The 14,145-nt window shown below is 34.9% G+C and overlaps 2 protein-coding genes across 5 annotated transcripts; both read right to left on the reverse strand.

Annotated features, from left to right (window-relative positions):
• Positions 1–806: 806 nt before the first annotated feature.
• Positions 807–5,410, reverse strand: LOC101266405 (eukaryotic initiation factor 4A-2). The gene is made up of 5 exons (XM_004253046.5): positions 5,142–5,410; positions 3,651–3,711; positions 3,364–3,470; positions 2,845–3,275; positions 807–1,700 (listed from the first exon to the last, which is right to left on the reverse strand). Exons 2-5 carry the CDS (start codon positions 3,707–3,709, stop codon positions 1,065–1,067), a joined length of 1,233 nt encoding a protein of 410 aa, XP_004253094.1. The 5' UTR covers positions 3,710–3,711; positions 5,142–5,410; the 3' UTR covers positions 807–1,064.
• Positions 5,411–7,914: 2,504 nt separating this feature from the next.
• Positions 7,915–13,919, reverse strand: LOC101265810 (U-box domain-containing protein 52-like). Of its 4 annotated transcripts, none has more exons than XM_004253044.5 (8): positions 13,537–13,919; positions 12,275–12,360; positions 11,703–11,824; positions 11,421–11,624; positions 10,483–10,735; positions 10,246–10,341; positions 9,345–9,773; positions 7,915–8,938 (listed from the first exon to the last, which is right to left on the reverse strand). In XM_004253044.5, exons 1-8 carry the CDS (start codon positions 13,688–13,690, stop codon positions 8,231–8,233), a joined length of 2,052 nt encoding a protein of 683 aa, XP_004253092.1. In that variant the 5' UTR covers positions 13,691–13,919; the 3' UTR covers positions 7,915–8,230. The 4 variants fall into 4 exon arrangements, with proteins under 4 accessions (XP_004253092.1, XP_019067238.1, XP_019067237.1 ...); XM_019211693.3 differs by having other exon boundaries at positions 10,483–10,738; positions 13,533–13,919; XM_019211692.3 differs by having other exon boundaries at positions 10,483–10,738; positions 13,537–13,856.
• Positions 13,920–14,145: the final 226 nt, after the last annotated feature.

A 14,145-nucleotide genomic window follows, 5' to 3' on the forward strand; every position in this document is an offset into this window, starting at 1 on the left:
ACTGAAACAGCTCAAAAGTGGTACATATGGGACTATTTTGAAACTAATATTAAAGACAAGGGACTATTTTCTAGTAGAAATTTTCTCTTTTTCTGATAAATTTTTTTAATTGAATATGAGATTTACTTTATATAAGTGTTTTCTAATCTCTAACAAAAAGATATAATTTTATTTTAACACAAAACTACTAAAGAAAATGAACCTTTAAAAAGTATTATACAATTTTAGTTTGTGAGTTTTAGTAACACACCTCACTCCGTCATATAAACCACAATTTTCTTTCTGATAACAAAGAAAACCCGCAGTCACTATCCTTTGAGTGCACACAGAATAAAACTTCCTCTCATATGCAATAACTCGCAAATCACTAGGCAAGCTTGGTGCGACAAGCTCGACCCAGAAGACAAACCCCTTGCTTTAGCTGGGAAGGGGTTTCGAACTTGATTACTCCAACATGAAAGTCCATACCTCACTCCGTCATATAAACCACAATTTTCTTTTTGATGACAAGGAAAACCCGCAGTTACTATTCTTTAAATGCGCACAAAATAAAACTCTCGTTCCTATGCAATAATTCGCAAACCACTAGGCAAGCTTGATGCGACAAGCTCGATCCAGAAGACATACCCCTTGCTTTAGCTGGAAAGGGGTTTCGAACTTGAGACCTCCAACACGAAAGTCTCAAGCTCAAACAACTGAGCCACCCGAAGGTCACATAAACCACAACCTTCTATGTTTAAAAGAATATAACCACAAAGTCTGGAGTACAAATATGAAATATAGCATCAAAATGAGAAAAAAACAGATAATCCAACTAAAAGCTTTACCTTCCATAGGGAAATAGATCAATTAAACAATTCAAACAACACCAAATACAAAGTTATTTGGATACTTTAAAGGTATAAAATGACAAACCAAACAAAATTTGCAAAAAAAAAAAAAAGGTTTCATTTGAATCAGGAAAGGAACTGGTGCTGTGGCAAACCATGGCTACCAGCATTTCCTAATTCCAAGTCTAGTACAAACTGATACTAAATCTAAGAATAAATATACCAAAAATCGCCTTAGAGGAGATCAGCAACATTGGCTGGGAGCTCCTCAATTACGACGTTGTAAAACTTCTGTATGTCAAAAAGCATCCTTTCATCATCCTTGGTGACAAAGTTGATAGCAACACCCTTCCTTCCAAATCGTCCACTACGACCAATACGATGCAGGTAGTTTTCTGGTTGAGTTGGCAGGTCATAGTTAATAACAAGGGAGACTTGTTGGACATCAATACCACGAGCAAGGAGATCGGTTGTGATAAGCACACGAGATGAGCCAGATCGGAACTCCCTCATGATGATATCTCTTGTGTTCTGATCCATGTCTCCATGAGTTGCAGATACTGTGTGGTCACGTCCACGCATTTTATCAGTGAGCCAGTCAACCTTTCGCCTAGTGTTAACAAAGATGACGCTCTGGGTGATGGCCAAGGTCTCGTAAAGATCACATAGTGTTTCAAGCTTCCACTCTTCCTTATCGACATTGACATAAAACTGCTTAATACCTTCAAGAGTGAGCTCATCACGCTTCACGAGAATTCTCACAGGCTTGTTCATGAACTTTCTAGTAATCTCAAGAGCCTCTGGTGGCATAGTCGCAGAGAAAACACCCACTTGGATTTTTGGTGGCAAAAGCTGGAATATATCATAAATCTGGAAAATAATATTTGTGTCATGGGAAAAGTTAAATCATCAAAACAAAGGAGGAATAAACCAGAAAGATGTGGCAGCAATTGTTGACAAAGGTTAGTTAGAGCACATCAAAGCTACAATTTGGGGGGAGGGAGGACTCGCCAACAAGCTGATCAATAACTGGCATATATTGTCAAGCAAATTGAAAATTATAAAAGAAAGAGAGACCTACACATCTTGAAATCTATGCGGACTTGACCATGAGGGTGAAACGTCCACAAAATAAGTGTCATGTATATGCAAAGGATTACAGATGTGCACTCATATGTGATTTGACAAGATTCGACATGATAACATTCGAGAGAGTATATAAATATTACACATATAAGATAACATCAAAAAAGGGCCTATCTGACTTTCAAATGATCTTGATCCGTAGGCACAGGACTATGATGATTGAACATAGTATCAACGAAAAAGGTAAACCTCAAATATCATGGAAGATTAATTATCGGAGAAGACTTGCGATCTCTAGAAACAAATGCAAACTTTTTTTCTTTTGTTTCTTCTTTTTTTTTTTGAAACTGCAACATTTGTATTTCACAGAGTACTTAGTAATTGATCCATATAACAATACCAACTAGTTGAGAGTCAACACTTAATTGTTGTCGCCCTTGCATTTGATCTAGTAGTGCAGGAGATCTTTGTACTAGATAGAGCTAAGCTGTGAGACTCAAGGAACTTTGAAGTTTAGAGAACCTCTTAACTTGTTTTAGATTTCAGATTATTTAGCTTAGGCCTGAAAAGGATTGCATTTCAAGCTAGATAAAGAAAATCCATAGAACTGAACTCTAGTTTAGGACTGAGGAATTGTTGATTTATAATTTGAGGGAGAAATATATTACTAACAAATTAGCCCTAGCTTTATTAGTTCACTATCAACTACATAAACACACATAAAATCGAATTCTGTTTCACTTGATCAGAATTAGAAAGGGTGAATTCTTATATGTTGTTGATAAAATGATATAACAATCTCCACTTCTAGATTGTTAAATGTTAGTTAACCTTCAAACACAGAAACATCATTTAGTGACAGAAAATAAGGGCAAATCCTGCTCTGAACTAAGAAAAAATACAGCAAAAATTCAAGTAAAAGGGCAACCTGATCCTTGAAACCTCTAGAGAGCATTTCGTCAGCTTCATCCAAAACAAACATCTTGATGTGGTCGGGGCGAAGAGACTGCCTGCGCAACATGTCAAAGACACGGCCTGGAGTACCAACCACAACATGAACACCGCTCTGAAGGATGCGCTGATCCTCACGGACACTGGTACCCCCAACACAAGCATGAACCTTCACACCCAGGTAGTCACCAAGTGCTCTCATAACCTTCTCAATCTGTTGTGCAAGCTCACGGGTTGGTGCAAGAACCAGAGCCTGACACTCAACTAAACTGTAATCAAGCTGCTGGAGAATTCCAGAGCAGAAAGTTGCCGTCTTTCCAGTACCAGATTGTGCCTGCTGGATGACATCAAGGCCCTTGCAAAAAGGAACAATGCCCCTTTGCTGAATAGCAGATGGCTTCTCAAAACCTTAAAGAAATTCAAAAGACTGTTCAGGGCCCTGTAAAATCTGGGAATGGAGGAAAAGAAGCCGACTTAGGAGGAGATATCAATTTACCATAGGCATAGATGCCCCTCAGGAGATTTTCTTGCAAACCCATGGCATCAAAACTGTCGTGAACCTCATCATATGATGTGAAGAATTCCTGTTGTTCAGTACCAAGCCTGTTTTTGGCATATCAAATAACAACAAAAGTCAATCAAATCAATGGCTAAACCAGACGCCAAATATCAGCAGAAAGTGATAATCAATAAATTGGAAAGAGGGGGGGGGGGGGGGGGGATCAAGGATGCTTTCCAGCCAGATTAACATGACATCGTGTATGATGGAAAGAGATAACTTACAGTTCTGTCATTTTTGCATCGAATTGACGAGCATCAAACTGAGAACCTTCTGCTGCCATGACTGCAGGAATTTTTAATTAATTAACTGCACCTCAATCTCAAAATAGTTTTGGGATACTAGTCTAAGCAAAAATTTAATTTATTCGGGATTAATATTTTCTATTAACAAATAATAAATCTTATAAGTCATATGGCAATTCATTGAACATTTTGTAGATGATAAAAAAGTGAAGGTCAAAGCTCAACTCCATGACATAAAAAATAATAGGTAAGTCAGTTAAAGACCCAAAACACTTCAACAAAGTCACATATAAATTTTTTTTTCATTAAGTACAAAAAAAATTATCTATTCTTTCTTCAAATTATTATAGAGGTCATACACAAGAATCAAGATGCATCCTCTCTCCCAAAACAACAGTAAGAATGTCAACAGCACACGGCACATTGAGTAATTATAATCTCCTCGCCTGCCTCCCAACCTATCACCCTCCCCCCACTCCAATTATCTTTGGGAAAGCTAACCCCTTTGGCACGCCACTCAGACACAAATTACTAGTAGAGCTGAGATAGTGAAAAATATAAATCAAAACAACGGGAAGAATGTCAATAACACAGGGCACATCAAGGAATTATAGTCTCCTTGCCTGCCTCCCAACTTATCGCCCCCTCTAATCTTTGCAAAGCTAACTCCTTTAGCACACCACTTAGACACACATTATTAATGGAGCTGAGATAGTGGAAAATATACGTCAAAAAATATCAGGAGGAGTGTCAACAACACAGGGCACATCGAGGAATTATAGTCTCCGTGCCTGCATGACTCCCAAGTCACCACCCCCTCTAATCTTTGCAAAGCTAACTCTCCATTAAGACACACATCACTCATGGAGCTGAGCGAGTTGAAAATAAACATCCAAACAACAAAAAGAATGTCAACAACACAGGCACATCAAGATATTATAGTCTCCTATCTTACCTACCTCCCAACTCACCACCCCATCCAATCCTTGCAAAAAGCTAACTCCTTTAGCACACCACTAAGACACACATAACTCATGGAGCTAAGAGAGCTCCAAATATACATCAAAACAACGAGAAGAACGTCAACAACACAGTTAAACAAAGCACATCTAGGAATCATAGTCTCCTCTTCTGCATCCCAACTTACCACCCCCTCTAATCTTTACAAAGCTAACCCCTTTTAACACACCACTCATCTACAACTACAACAGCTTGGAAGGGGTGCTATATGAATCCTAGATACACAAAGATAAAACAAGAATCACTAGATCGCTCGTTTTCCCAATCATTTAAAACAAAAACCAAAACCAACCCACACTACAAAACAGCAAAACCATCAACACCCAACTCACCAAAACCACTACTCAAACACAAATATATCATAAAAACACAAACTTTCAATCAAACAAAAACTTTAACATAAAAAAATCTAAAAAATACAAGAAAACAAGCATAAGAAGAGTAACCTACTTGATGGTGATTTGAAGTTTGTCAAAGAAAGATCTGAAAGATTTGAGAATTAGGGTTTTCAAAGACTGCAGTTTTACAAAAACTCCTCGGATCTACGCCGCGGAGTTGAGGAACCACAATATCTGAAGTAGAATGAGTTTTATCAGTGTGGATTTCTTTTTTTGTTCTTTTTTTAAACTTTAGGGGGCAAAAAGATATTATAAAAACTTAAGGGGTGTAAAGTGTATTTTATAGATTTTGGAACGCTTCAATAGGAGAATTGTATTCACTAACGTGGATTCCACAAATTGAAATTGATTTATGGAAATATTGAGACAGATAATGACGATAATAATATATTTAGTGTAATTTTAAAATAAAATATTAAAAAAATAATATATTTTGCTAATTTTTGGTTAATATATATATAAAGATATAAAGTTTATTTTTTTAAAAAAATTCGACTCTAAGTAAAATAATTTAAAATAGATTTGAAATGAAAGATGAGAGAGGGTAGTGTAGGAAAAAAATTTGGACAAAAATAGACAATGAGACTTTAGAAGTACATAAAATGGACAAATTGTCAATCTTAAGAAAATGATATTTTTTTTAAAAATAATAATAAATTTCAAACTTTACATATTTAATTCTGAATTTATGTTTAAAGTTTTTAACTCGTGTTTAAAGTTTGACTCAAGTATTATATAAAAAAAGAAATTGTATGGAGATTTAGTTTAAATAGTTCAAACTTTAAATTAAAAATATTTTCGAGTTGAAAAAGAAGGAGAAAGAAAAGTAAAAAAAATTAACTTTTAAGGTTATTATTTAAAGAATAATCGAAGTTTACAAAAATTATTAGTTCCATAATCAAAATTAAATTAAGATTCAATGGTTTAAAGTTTGATAAAATTTTAGATTTTCATTTTTAATTTTGATAGTTTTAATTTTAAGAGCCAAAAATATAAAGAAGGATCGTGCGATTTCTACCTTTTATTCAAATTTCAAAGTTCTTTAGATCTTTTTTTTCATGTATTATTCTCATTTTGTGGTGGTCTTCATTTTTATTATATGAATTTTTTTGTTCTTATTATCATATAATAAAAATTTGTAGGATAAAATACCTTCACTTATGACCTAATTTTTCATGACAAAACCTTTTTAGAGAACTTTTGTTATTAATTATCAGGAGTCGTTATTTCACTGTCAAAAGATTTTCGAATTGTTATTTAAATCTAAAATTCAAAAGAATAAAAATTAGAAATTCAAATTTTTGATAGCTATTAAAAATCATCCCGAAATAGTAATATTTGTATCAATGAACAATTCATTACGGATAGATTTCCCATTGATTTGACTTTTGGGTCGAGCACGTTGCACCGGGCTTGTCCAATGCGGATTATATTTGCTATGTGGTTTGCGAGCTATTGCTAGGAGCGGAATTTTACCATATGTGGTACCCAAAGAATAGCGGCTGCGGATTTCCATTGTCATTAAATAAAAAAATCATTGAGACTAATTCTGGATAGACATTCGTCTAGACAATTTTCTATTTTCGAATAGGGCAAAATAACATAACCTTTTAAAAACTTTGTAATATCTAATTAGGTCTAAAGAAAATTAACCTAAAAACTAGTTCATCGAGTGACATAATATTTTTAACTTATAAAATACATTTATTTTAATATCTCCCTCAGGAAAATAAACTACTATCGAGTCTTTGACATGTAACAATTATTTATTCATTATTTTTTTTTTGTTCAACATTCAACTTTAAATTCAGATCGAGAACTATTATTTGATTTTTTTATATTCTTGAAGCCACGATAAATATCTTTTATGGTGCAAAAGCAACATAAAATATATATGCTTTTTATTAATTAATAAATTTAATACCAATAATGCTGGGAAAAAAAAGGAAAAAGGAACCTTTGACAAAATGTTGAAAAAGTGACGTGTAAATGAAATATAATTTTAATTCCACTTTGAGGGTGCTTAGATTTGATGCTTAATTAGTGTAAACTACTTGCAATAATCAAATAATTACTTTCAAGAAAAATATTAAGTGATTTTTTTCATCTGTCCTAATCTCAGTGGACAGAATTATCTAATATTTATTGTCAACAGTAAGTGACAAATACCTCATGAAATTAATCGAAGAAAAAGTTGACTTAAATATCATGATTAATTAAAAAAACACAAAGAAAGATTATAATTATCCTTTGTGATGATTGTCACTGTCATATCAATACACTAATCGTGTATTCAAGTTGAATATTTAATCTAATCATTAAGCTCTTAATTAATTAATCTAATATAGTTGAATATTGATGAAATCATCCACATTTGGATTGGATCCCACATTACATTAACTAATTTTAAGTTTATATTTATATGTTCGGATAATATTCAATAAAACTCTCATTCAAGAGGTCTCGAATTTAAGCCCTGAATATGAAGTCGTCTTTGATTCAAAGTGTTCCTACCAAACAACCCCTTGTTGACTTGATGTAAACACTAGGTGCATAAGTTTTTACCCCCGAGTAAATGTAGGTAGCCTTAAAGCTATATGTTGTACTATTCACTCGCTCTGTATCCGGTACTAGCTTTGGGGCCTGACTACTTCAGGTTCATGCTGAAAAGTCTAAGTTTTCGGGTAAAGTACTCTGTATGACTTCATATCTAGGACTCAAACTCGAAACCTCTGGTTACCACTTCATCACAACCTTTTCGTGGTGATGTGTAATATAAGACGATATAACATAGCATAAGAATTTAAATTGGAACAGAGGCAGCATTTCAAAAGATTGGAACAATATTTTATATATCAGAAGACGTCCAAGAACAGGTAAAAATGTCGATATGTTTATCATATCATCACTCACGTTGCTGTTTATCGAAATGTTTCAACAAGGGAATACTCTTCAAGTGATCATTTTCTCCTTCAACTTCAGTAAGATTAACTCGTAAAAAGGGAAAATGAACGATACAGCTGATGTTTACTGCACTCGATTAAATGTTGGTAATGGGAAGAAGCCACGGACCTGAGTTGACAGTAGTTTATCCATCGGGTGTGGGAGCAATCTTTGAGTATGCACGGGGAAAAACTTTATCTAACCGGTACCTGGCATGCTGCTCATTCCGAATTCACAAAGCCTGGTAAGCTCAGGAACTACTACTGAACCAAGATCTGGTCGGTCTTTCTTCCTCAGCTCAGCACACTTGAGTGACAATTTGGCAAACTTAAGAGCCTCTTCCACCGGCCAATTTGGCACTGTTGGATCTAAAAAATCTGCAAATTTACCTTTCTCGATGGCTCTTTCAACATGATGGGTTAAACCCATTGGGGGCCTCGCAGTAATAATTTGGAGCAACATCACACCAAGAGAATATATATCTGATTTAGTCTCTAACCTTCCCGTTTGTTGATATTCAGGATCAATATAACAAAAAGTACCAGCAGCTGAAGTCATGTGATATTGTGTCACACAATCAGCTACAGATGACGGCACTAACCTTGCCAAACCAACATCACTGATTTTGCAGACATAATTTTTGTCCAACAGAATATTTCCTGGCTTTAGATCCCGGTGAACAAGAGGTTCTGGTTTCGATTGATGAAGAAATAGAAGCCCGGTTGCAATCTCAGCAGCAATTTTGAAGCGAATTTCCCATGGAATTGAAGGGGTATTACCTTTCCGAAAAAGACGATCTTCCAAGCTGCCATTATTCATAAGCTCATAAACTAAGCACCCATACTCAGGACACGCACCTAATAGTAGCACCAGATTTGGATGCCTAATGAGACTGAGGACCTCAACCTGTAAATGAAAAAAACATTTTTCATGTGCATCAGTAAGCGGCTTGTCAAATACTCATACTAACACCAATCAACAATTTAACTAAGAGAGAGGGATTCTAATAATAGTGTAGCATAGATGAGAGAGTACAAGCTACAACATCTTTTAGACATTCTAGTTATAGCAAGTTAAAATATGTCCCATTTACATTAATAAATCATCAGTATAAATGCATTTTCCACTTTCTACAATTTATCATAAATTCCCTCAATTGCATAGCGTGTAATTAACTCCAGAAGTGACTCAATGAATGCACAAATTCTACGGAAAATGAAGTTGTTCAGCCCTCATAATGCAGAATGTTTCATATCTTAAATACATATTGTAAAAGAGAGGCTATCATTGAATTAGTAATAAAAACGGTTACCTCTTGTTGGAACTGTTTCTTCCCTTGTGCAGCATCAGGACTCAGAACTTTAATGGCAACAGGTGTGTGATCTAGTTTACCCTTAAAAACAGGTCCATATCCACCTTCTCCAATTTTTTGTGCATTTGAGAACTTTTTGGTGGCTGCCTCAATCTCTTCTATTGTATACTTCCTATAACGTATATCATTCTGAGATCGAACATTAATTGCTTGTTTCTTTTTTTCTGCCTCTCGCTTAGCTTTCAACTCTGCATACTTCCTTCTTTGCGCTTCTATTTCAGCCATCTTTTGTGCTTTCTTAGCAGCTTCGATAGCAGCTCTGCATTTCGCCTTTTCGGTCTCAGCAATTGCAAGAGCCGCCTCTTCAGCAAAACGCGCTTGTTCGAACTTGCGAGCTTCTTCAATTTTCCATTTATTAAGCTCATCAGCCTGAAACTCAGTAGAAATATGACACATGAAAAACTTACTCCTGGATAAGAAGAGGGAGAAAGCCTTGGTCCTTAAGCTTGATGTCATAAATTTGTAACTTGTTTTTCAGAAACGTAAACAACTGATGCAATGCTATTTCTTACTCACATATAGATGAGAATTGTACTAACTAATAACAATTATTTCAGACCTTATATATTCCTTGGAGGAATAACTTCCCATAAAAATGCAGAATGCATTCATGTAGTTTTGGGAGTTGGGAGCCGCTTCGTTCTACGCATGGATAAAATTTGTAGACACATGAGTTCCCTTATAATATCTTTTAAATCATTGAACTATAAAACAAGGTTTCTTGAAATTATGATTTGCTTAATACATTTCAGATAGTTGGGCCCATAAATTTCTCTCTTTTTTGCTGTTTTAGATGGTGTTCATCTTTATGGTTCTAGGCAGTTAGAAAATGGGCTATTACCGCTTGGTTGGCCACGACCGCTTCTTTGCAAGCTGCATTGTACATATCCATAGTTTGCCTTAGCTCAAGTTTTAGTCTTTTCATCTCAGCATCCACCTGCATTATCACATATGACGAGACAAAGGTTATTACTAAGCAATTTTGATACTTCTCATATAATGGAAATGCTTATAATGTCTATTAAGAAACAAATTTGTGTTGCGGTGTAGTTCATATGATTGAATCAATTGCACTTACTGAATATGAGGTGTTTCCATTCATAGGAGTTTCTCTGATGGCAACTTGTGTGAAGTCAAGATTTTCGGACGTCATATCAACTGATCTAGGGCTAATACGAGCATACCGCATACCATCTGGTTGAGAAGTGTGCTTATATGGATTTGTCATCTCGGGAAAATGAGGATTATCTATCGGTACAATAGATGGCCCCTTTTCAGGCCTCATCTTCTCAGATTCTACAATCTTTTGGTCTGACCTTGTGTATGAAAACCTACTTTGTACCATTGATTCATTAAAGTTAGATAGTACAGCAAGAATTAAAACTTTTGCTTAGAGCATAAGGAAACTTAATTGTTCCTTCATCTATTTCTCAGTTCAACAATACAAACTTTTAACTCCAAATACTATGGTGAGGTTTACAATACAAGGTCAAAACTTCTAATTTTCAGCCTAAGTTAAGACACAAGTTTTTCGGATAATATTTACATATGTTGGAACTACCTAAACATTAATATAAGTCACGATAGTTAATAAGTCGAATAGAAAAAAGATAGACAGTCAAAGAAAAGTGTTTTGACTCCCCTAAATAGTGTAATTACTAATACATAAAATGAGGACAAAATAATATGTTAGAAATGAACAAAAAGATCGTTTGAGTAAACACTAGTATGTCCCATATATTGATTCTTAAAATCTTATATAACTACTTATCTTTTTACCAATCATCAGAGCAAACTTAATTTAAAAATTGCTAAATTACTAATCTAAGTTTAGTTTCTCTGCATTGGCAAAATGATGTGTGTTGGTGAAAGCCATGACAAGTTTTCTTTTGATACATCAGGTTCAATTCAGAAATATCAGTGACACGAGAAAGTTGTAATAAATCCGTCGAAGATAAGGACAACAAAATGAAACAAGATTGACCAGTTTTACATCATTACTTGGTTATTTTATACCTGATTGAATCTTCTGATCCAGAGTTACTTGACCTAGGTGCTGACCATGCTGACGAAGATGGTTGTCTTGCTGGTACACAAGAAGGAAGAGATTTTGCTGCTGGTCGGACAGATTGTTGCTTGCCTTTTGAAACTACGTAGACAGAACAAAACTCTGGTGCAGCCTTATTTACCAATGTTGGCACATCATGAGTCCAATATTTCCTGCAACAGAAGTAATATAAGCCAAGCTCTTTTCTTTGTCATGAAGAATAAGCAACAGATACACTGAGAGATAATAACCTGCCAAGAGCACTCCTAGACGATGCACCAAGAACAATGTTGGTGACACTGTTACTGTTGATGTACTCAAGAAGTCCCTTCGATGCTTCAGTATTCTCAATGACAATCTCTTTCACTACTATCTGCAATAACCTCAACAACCATTTAGAATAAAGTAGGATTTAGTTAAATTTCCATCATGGAAGTAGCTCGGTTTCATTCTAAACTTACATGATGCTACACTAGGTAACTTATAAATTACTTTGAATGTGCAAAACACTTGAGAAGAATAAGAGGTTTTAGAAGGAAAAAAGAACATAAAACAGACTTTACGAGGCAAAAACACCTAATTCTAGTGATCTTAAAAAACATACAGAGGACAATGTGGTGTTTAAGCTTCTTAACCTATGTTACTAACGTAAAAGACAAATCAAGACTTCTTCGATATTGTAAAATGCGAAGGTTAAAGTTAACGAGCTTTCAAATATAGGAGTATTGTGTTAAACATAACGGATTACAAAGGAAAATAAAGGATCAAACCATGCTTGGAGAGGAAAAGAGAGTGCTAACTTATCATGGATTAATTCACGTACCCTTTTGCGTGCAGAATAAGCCTTGAAAGGTGTGAAGACATTTTGAGTAGCTTCATCACTTAAACCTCCATTTGAATCTAAAGTAGCTTCATTTCCACCAACAAATTAGCATCAGTGTCACAGTAAACAACCAAAAGTTCAAATTATTTGAGATATAGAAAGATGGCAATTTGGGAAATCAAAAAAACTTCTTTTTAAAAAAATTAATCCAATATTCAAAGCCCACTAGCTTGACTAATGCGGTTTTGGGTCCTATAGGGTCCATAAAAGGGAAACAACTCCCTAACAAGAGTTTCTCCATTCTTAAGACTCAAACCTGATACCTTTGGTTAAGCGCGGAGAGATCCTATCCATCTACCACACTCTTCGCCGTAAATCAAAAGCACATTTAACTAATGTTGGTGCAATAAAAAGCATTTAAGTTCCTCTAACAAAGACTTATTTTCTAATAGAAAATAGAATTTTAAATTTCTTCCCAAACAAAATTATTGATCCCAATTACATTTATCAAATAAATGACTTTTTTATAATAAGAAAAAGTAGTGTTTGAGTCCGTCTGTGCGCACCTCAACTAACTCCGCGTACCTATTAACTCCGTCCAGTACTAGGATCAAGGAAAGGATCCTATCGATTTTAGTATTCCTTGGTGATAAACGAAATGCACATTGAACCAACAATCATAGGTGCACTAAAAAGCAATAAGTTCCCCTTACAAAGACTTCTTTTTTAATATAAAATAAAATTCCAAATTTCTTCCCAAACCAAATTACTGATCCCAATTACATTATCAAATGAATACAAAAAGGACGCACTAAGCTCCCACTATGACCGGACTACAAAGGTCTATCGTAGGGAACCTACATTTCTACAAGAGGTTGTTTCTACTACGAATCAAAACTCGTAACCTCCTACAACAACTTTACCAGTTACGTCAAGGTCCCCTTTCTCATTATCAATCTATAGATCCCTATTACATTACCCTAAACTAGCATTTCTACGAGAGGTTGTTTCTACTAGGATTCAAACTCATAACCTCCTACAACAACTTTAATAGTTACGTCAAGGTCCCCTTTCTCATCACCAATTTATAGATCCCAATTACATTATCCTAAACTAATTTCCCGGATACCTATTATCTTTCACCAGCACATGTGTCGGATTACTCTATCAACGATTACATATTTCAATTCAATTCATTGCCATTTCACCATTAGGGCAAACTAAACCTAGAAATGTAAATGAAAGAGAGAGAAGGTACCTACGCTTTGGTGAATTTTTGACCCGAACATGAATCAATACAAGGATTTGATTGTTTCCAAGCAGATTATCAATAGCCCATTTCACCGCAGAGCTGCTATTCTTATCTTTATCAACGGCAACAACAATAGGATCTTCTCCAGGATTTTGGGAACCCATTTTTTGTTCATATATTTATATATTAAAACAGATCGGAAAGAGGCTGCCGCTACTTTGCTCCGCCCCTTTCCGCCACCATAACGGTGGCTGAAAAAAAAATTCTTAGTTTTTCTTTCACGTTTGACAAAAATGGAGAATCGGTAGAGCTGCATGAAATGGAATGCCATTAGTTTTACCCAAAAGGATTTGTGTTGTCTCCCAAAAAAAATGGAACTATTTCTATGGTGATGTTTTAACTCCATCCCCCACCCACACCTATATATATATATTTTTTATTGATATAAAACTCGTAAAATAGTGATAGTTTAAATGTGTTTTAGATATGGCACGGTTTTGCTCGTGATCGGTTAAGCTCTGTGTGGATGGTTGTTAAATATTATTTCGTAGTGTATCGTATTGTTGATATATTGTATCATATTGTGTTGTCCTAATGAATATATTGTTTGTATAGATTG

This window comes from Solanum lycopersicum, chromosome 12, assembly GCF_036512215.1.
Source record: "Solanum lycopersicum chromosome 12, SLM_r2.1".
In the NCBI taxonomy this organism is placed as follows: Eukaryota; Viridiplantae; Streptophyta; class Magnoliopsida; order Solanales; family Solanaceae; genus Solanum; species Solanum lycopersicum.